Below are 7,127 nucleotides of genomic sequence, written 5' to 3'. Positions count from 1 at the left end.
TATATATTTTTTTTTGAAATAATCGAGCCATTCTGTAAATGAGATTTTAAGAGATCTTTAGAATATTTTTCGGCCGTGGAAATTTTTATTTGGTTACTTAAAAAAATGCGAGTATTGGTTAGTTGAACAAATATTCTCTCGATAATAATTCTAACATTTATGAATTGTCCACGATTAAAATTCCAATAGTTTGTCAAAAATGTTTTAAAAACCAGGATTATAATTTCAATATTTCTTTAAGAAAGTCCGAGTTTATAGGTCTTTAAAGAAATGAAAAAAATAAATAATTAACATAGTATTTTAAAATGTTTTTGAAATATTTTGATTACAATATAAACGATTGAAATATCTTCCGTTTTATCGACAGGTGTATACCCTCAGCCAAGGTTCGTTTCTTTCAATGTTTTTATAATTTTTATACTCTCCACCAAAAAAAGTATGGAGGGTATATTAAGTTCGTCATTCCGTTTGTAACTCATCGAAATAATCATTTTAGACCCAACAAAGTATATATTCTTGATCAACGTAAAATTCTAAGACGATTTAGCCCTGTCCGTCTGTTGTAATCACGCTACAGTCTAAACGAATTAAGATAGGAAGCTAAAATTTTGCACAGATCTCTCTTTTGTCTGCAGGCAGGTCAAGTTCAAAGATGGGGTATATCGGTCCACGATATCGTATAGCCCCCATATAACGGTACCCCGCGATATTCGGTATTTTGATGATTTTAGCCACATTTTTCAATGGAATTATCTGAAAATCCACACAAGGAGTTCCTTGTGGGTACTTTATACTTCTACAGAGAATTATCTATATAGGTCCACGATATCGTATAGCCCCCATATAACGGTACCCCCGATATTTGGTATTTTGATGATTTTATCCACATTTTTCAATGGAATTTTCTGAAATTCCACAAAAGGAGTCCCTTGTGGGCATTTTACCCCTCAAAAAGAATTGTCTATATATTTCCACGATATCGTATATCCCCCATATAACTGTACCCCTCGATATTCGGTATTTTTATGATTTTACCCACATTTTTTATCGGAATTGTCTGAAAATCCACACAAGAAGTTCCTTGTGGGTGCTTTATACCTCGACAGAGAATTATCTATATAGGGCCACGATATCGTATAGCTCTGATATAACGGTACCCCCGATATTCGGTATTTTGGTGTTTTTAGCCATATTTTTCAACGGAATGGTCACAAGGGGTTCTTTGTGAGCACTTTACTCCCCGATAGAGAATTCTCTATATAGGTTAACGATAACGTATAGCCCCATTTATAACGGTACCCCGCGATATTCGGTATTTGGATGATTTTAGCCACATTTTCCAATGGTATTGTCTGAAATTCCACTCAAGGAGTTCCTTGTGAGTACCTTACCCCCTGAAAGAGAATTGTCCATATAGGTCCACGATATCGTTTATCTCCCATATAACGGTACTTCCCAAAAAATCGGTATTTTATGATTTTAGCCACACCCAGAGAAAAAATGACAACATCCGTGTATGAAATGACCACATCCGTGTATGATAGTGTATCAACCACGTTTGGTGTCAAAATGAGCACGCTGTTGTCATTTTGACACCGAGATTTTGGCAACGATTTCAACAACAGATGTGCATGAAATGAGCACATACGTGGTCATTTCGAGCACGCCCCGTTGTCAGATTGTCAACGCTTCGTTGTCAGATCGTCAACGCTTCGTTGTCAGATTGTCAACGCTCCGTTGTCGGATTGTCAACGCCCGTTGTCAGATTGAAATCAATGGTGGTCATTTTTTGATATCCGTTCCTTTTCCATTTTATACCCTTAGTAGAAGAAACGACATTTTTTGAAAAGTATTTTATTGAACGAAACCAATTACATAAATTCAATATAAATACATATTTGATTTAACAAAACAATTCGAATTACATATATTCAATGTATAGAAACAAATTAAATTAACTTAAATCTGAAATAAACTTTTCCATTATTCATAGGATATAAGTGAAATGGGTAAGTAATAAAATCTAAAATTGGTATTAAAAAAATTGTATCCTCATTCAGAGAACCAACTTCATACGATTGTAAATGGTAATCAAAGTTTTTAACTTTTACTTGGTTACATAAAATGTAAACATTTTCATTTTCAATTATTAAATGTTTAATTTTGAAAAGTTCAATTGCGGCATTATTTGTTGCTAAATAATAGTTTTTTTTATACCTAGTTCCCTTAAAAAAAATGTCATCAGACACTTTGCAATTTTGGTAATTTAAAACTGGCTTACTTTTTTTGTAACAATATTCCTCTTTTGCCAAATCTTCGATGGTATGCGTATTAATGATAACATTTGGTTCTAAGTTATCTTCGTGTTTTAATAAAAAATTGGAAAATTTCAATCCAGACTTAATAGATAATGAACGACAGGGATTTACTCTTGATGTAGTATTTCCTAAATAGGCTTTTGCTTCCTTGTGTTTAGCTTCGAATCTCATGCTCCAGAGATATTTAAGGGGACCACATTTTCGGATAGCTGTGGGATAGTGGACAAGAAAGTGGTGTTTCGGTTTTAACGAACCGTATAATGTTATATAAAGTGAATGGTGATCTCTAATTAATTCTTCCAATTTTATTAAATCGTCTTCTATATAACTTGGTCTTAAAAGTAAATCGATTATTTGTAATAATATTATAAAAACTTTCCAGTGATCGTTGGAGAAAGGAATTAAATCGCCTACCATTAAAGGTAAAAAATTAGTAAAACACATAGTTTCACTAGCTGTCATTTTTAAGTTATAGTTTTTCAATCTACATAAATCTAGTGGTCCAGATTTATTTCCCACTTCAATTTCTCCAAATTGGAATAAAGATTTTCTGCTGTTAATACAATCTAACGTAACAATATTTTCTTGAATCAGCCCGAGAATTACATTAGACATATCGTAGACACATATGCCCTCGAAAATGTCATGCATAATATCAAAACAAAAATTTTCAGTGACGTTAAAATTTGGTAAAGATTCGAAGATACACTTGTTTTTAATACCTGTTTCTTGAAAATTATTTTCCAATACATTTGAGTTGTAATTCTCTTGGTTTCTTAAACTATCTAAATGCTGAATTGCGTCGAATTGCATTTGGGACTTTTTTCTTCTACATACCCGGCAAAATCTTTTAGAGTTAAATGATTGCACGTAGCCTAAAATACTATTAACTGCTAAATTATCTCCAATAATTACACCTAAAATAAAATGCACCTTCTGAACACTTTGTTGAACACAAATTTCAACCCCTTCTTCTAGAATTTTTAACTCTTCTACAAGATTGTGAAATGAAACTTCATTTCCACGTTCTTTTAAATCCTTTGATGGTATAAACGCAGCAGTTAATATATAATCAAGTTTTGACAACAAGTGCTGTGGCATTGAAGGAAAGCTAATATAACAACCACATATGGAAAATGTATGGGTTCCAAGAGGATTATTAATTTGAAAATCATCCATGTAAAGGACATAGGGAATAACTAAATTGTACTGATATTTTAATAATTTAGTTTTATATAACTCACCGTTTGTAAAATTTTGTAAAACAGGTGAATTTAGGAATTTTTTGGAGTTTTCTAATGTCAAATCTAAGAGATTTGGAATTTTAAAAAGGGCACTTATCATGAATTTCAGTGGCATTATATAAATATTGGATAACTTTGGACCTAAACTGGGATTTCCGCTGATAACAATTTCCGAGACTTGATTGCTAATTACATAAACCTTTGGATCATCATAAAAGTTTAGTTCTTTTAAAATTTTTAAAAGTCTATATTCCGTTCTAGTTTCTTCGAAAGGATTTTTACAAAAGTTTAGTAAGTACCTTAAGTCTTCATAATTTGGATGATCAGTTATATATTTTTCAATTGTACATGAAATGGATGAAAGCAGAATTGAAACAGAATGTTGTATTTCTATAACATGATTTCTAGGCATATAGCTTTGACCATGTAATTGTAAAGACAGATATAAGGTTTTCTTTTTCAAAACATTTAAATCCTTTTCTATTGTATTGTTGTTAATAACAGTTTCACTGTTTGTATAATCATTTTCTTTTGATGATGACATTTCAACTGGCACATTAATGGCTTTAACCATTGGTGGAGCTTTTGTGTGATTCTTGTGAAGTTTTTCTAAATGAATTCTGAATGACGTAAATTTTGTAAATGTTTGCTTACAGTTGTCCTGAACGCATTGTACTTTTAAAAATTTAGTGGACATTAAATGGTCTGTTTTCAAATGAGCTATTAAAAGATTTGCCTTATCAAAATGCTTACGGCAACGAAAGCAAATATACATTTTGAATTGTACTTTAATTATTGTTGCAGAAATTAATAAGTGAAGTCAAATTAACTGATTTTATATCATATACAGTATTAATTTCATAAAAATATTTTTGGATAAAAATCCATGGAATTTGGCAGGCATTTGGATATTTTAAAGAAAGTGCATGAAAAATTTTAAAACATGTATCTAAACATTCGAGGAACGATTGAAATTTTAACAAATTGTGGTTAAAAAAAACATAAAAACCTTTTATATTGAAATCGGACAAACCCTCCACAATTATAAATGGCTGTATAGTTAATCCAGCATTGTAATACTTTTCAGTGACTGTATCAATTTGCCTTTTATAATCGTTAATTGTCGGTAGTCGCAGTACGAAACTTTCCTGCGAATCAGCTATTGTTACTTTTTTTCGTAATTTACCGTTTCCACATTTAAACCTAGCAGGTGATGGTAAAACTGAATTCAACAGTATTGCGTATATATAATCTTGAGCATCTGCAACCGAAATATAAAATAAATATTACTTTTAATGTTTATGATAAATCAGGAATTAAAATTTACCTATGCTGCTTGCCGTCAAAACATTTGCGAAGAGTTGTTTGCAATGTTCGTTATGAATATTTTTCCCATAATAATTGTAAATTTTTTTCTTAAATTGGTCCCATTTAGAAAGTAGAAGATTGCCTTTCTGTGGATACATAATATCGAAATCAATGTTGACCTAAAACGAAACATTAGTATCCATATACAAATAAATAGCTCATGGCTACTTACCAATTCTGAAGCTCTTGCATCGGACAACTTCGTCCATTCAAGGAGAAATGTATGGCTACTTAAATTTTTTATATCTCTTTGCCGTATGTTAAAAGATCTTTTCCATTTTTCGCAGATCGATCCCCAATCATTACATTCTCTTAGTAAGGAAGCTTTCAATGAATTTTCAACTGATTCATCAATTTCGGGAACATCTTTGTTACAAAAATTAGGAGATGTGTGAGTTGCTGCTTTGCTTGTGCTAGGCTCGGAAATCAAAAGCTTTATTCTTTTGGACTTCTTGTTTCTATACTTGGCATAAAGTTTTCCGCTTGCGTTGTTCTTTCCTTTTCTTGAAATGTAATAATAATCCTAAAAATAAAGACATATTATAAGTTAAGAAACTACATAATCAGATACGTTGTTTATATTGTTAATCTTACCCTCATTTCGTTTTCAAGAGGAAAAACGGAACAAATTTCATCCAATATGCGCATATAGTCTTGAGTGTAAAGAGTAACATTGTTGGTTAAAATATCTTCAATAATTATATTAATTATATCATCTCTTTGCTCGTCACTTAATTTCTTATTAACGCTACTACATTCAAGCGCTAGTTTCCCCTTCGAGGTATGTGTTAACAATTCCGTTAGATCCTATATTAAATAAAAAAACTACATTAACTATGCTTACACAAATATTACTCTTACCTTACCTCTGACAAAATTCCTTTGGCTTTTGAGCAGTTCGAACCTGTAGTGTCGGGAGTACCAGGAGTACTTGCAGGTGTCTCGTTGCGTTTCCACCATTCACCTATTTTAGATGGAACTGACATAGTTTCGTCATCAATCCCGAGCTATTGTTATGACAATATTAATACTGAGTTCAACTCTGTAAAACAAATAATACGTACCTTTCGTTTTTTCCAAGCAAAGAGCTTTTCTCTGAATTCAACACGCAGTCCCAATGGTGGCACTGCTTCCTTTAAATCTTCTTTTTTCAAGTACTGCAAGCTGCGAAATGTTACATGTGATGCTAAAAGAACAAAAAAGAAAATTCTTTGTTAATTACACTGATTAACTGAAAAATTCATTTTTATTTACTTACCTTTTAATTGTTCAAAAAGCGACTCCATATTTATTCCTTTTAAGAACTCCCTTAACATATAATCGTCCTCATTGTTTTCCGCATCTTGACTGCTGCAATGGTTTGTATCGCGAACCACAACAATATTGCCATCGATTTCTAACAACTCACCAATGATATTTTGAGGATCTTGCGAATTATTATTCATTTTCAATAAATTTTTTGCACAATGCGTCCTTTCTCTTTCAATAACACGGAAAAAATGGTAAATATGCAGCCGATTGCACACGAGTAAAAAAAATGACAACGGTGGTGCATGATTCATACACGGTAGTTGCTAAAATGGCAACGATCGTGTACGATTCATGCACGTCGGTGTACAAAGTAACAACGGTGGTGCATCATTATGCAGGTGGTGGTGCATAATTCATACACGACCGGTGTCATATTGACAACGACCGTGTGTGAATCATGCACCACCGTTGTCATTTTTTACTCGTGTGTAATCGGCTGCAATTACCAATATTACAAATGGACAAATTAAGCACGGCTGTTGTTGGTACCGAAAGTTGACCACGTCTCGGTGTCAATTTGAGCACGTTCGTGCACAATTCACCAACAGCCGTTGTTGAAAAATATAACAACGGGTCGTTGCGAAAATGACAACATACGTGCTTGATTTCGCAACGGGATTTTTCCCTCAGTGCACATTTTTCAACGGAATTGTCTGAAATTCCACAAAAGGAGTCCCTTCTGAGTATATTACCCCCAGACAAAGATTTGTCTATATAGGTTCACAATATCGTATATCGCCATATATCGGCACCTTCCGATATTAGGTATTTTAAAGATTTTAACTGAATTTTTAATGGATTTTATTTATTTTTTTTTTTTTTGAAAATTTTCTAATTCCTTTCAAATGGTGGAGGGTATTCAAAGTTCGGCCCGACCGAACTTACT

General features: G+C 32.5%; 1 protein-coding gene across 1 annotated transcript; it reads right to left on the bottom strand.

Annotated features, from left to right (window-relative positions):
* Window positions 1–3,968: 3,968 nt before the first annotated feature.
* Window positions 3,969–6,855, bottom strand: LOC131804027 (uncharacterized). Its single transcript, XM_059126232.1, has 6 exons — window positions 6,189–6,855; window positions 5,995–6,116; window positions 5,797–5,937; window positions 5,525–5,737; window positions 5,103–5,453; window positions 3,969–5,049 (listed from the first exon to the last, which is right to left on the bottom strand). Exons 1-6 carry the CDS (start codon window positions 6,490–6,492, stop codon window positions 4,879–4,881), a joined length of 1,302 nt encoding a protein of 433 aa, XP_058982215.1. The 5' UTR covers window positions 6,493–6,855; the 3' UTR covers window positions 3,969–4,878.
* Between the last annotated feature and the right edge of the window lie 272 nt (window positions 6,856–7,127).

The sequence above is a fragment of the Musca domestica genome, unplaced genomic scaffold (assembly GCF_030504385.1).
Source record: "Musca domestica strain aabys unplaced genomic scaffold, Musca_domestica.polishedcontigs.V.1.1 37, whole genome shotgun sequence".
Classification (NCBI taxonomy): domain Eukaryota; kingdom Metazoa; phylum Arthropoda; class Insecta; order Diptera; family Muscidae; genus Musca; species Musca domestica.
This window is presented reverse-complemented; position numbering and strand designations above follow the sequence as displayed.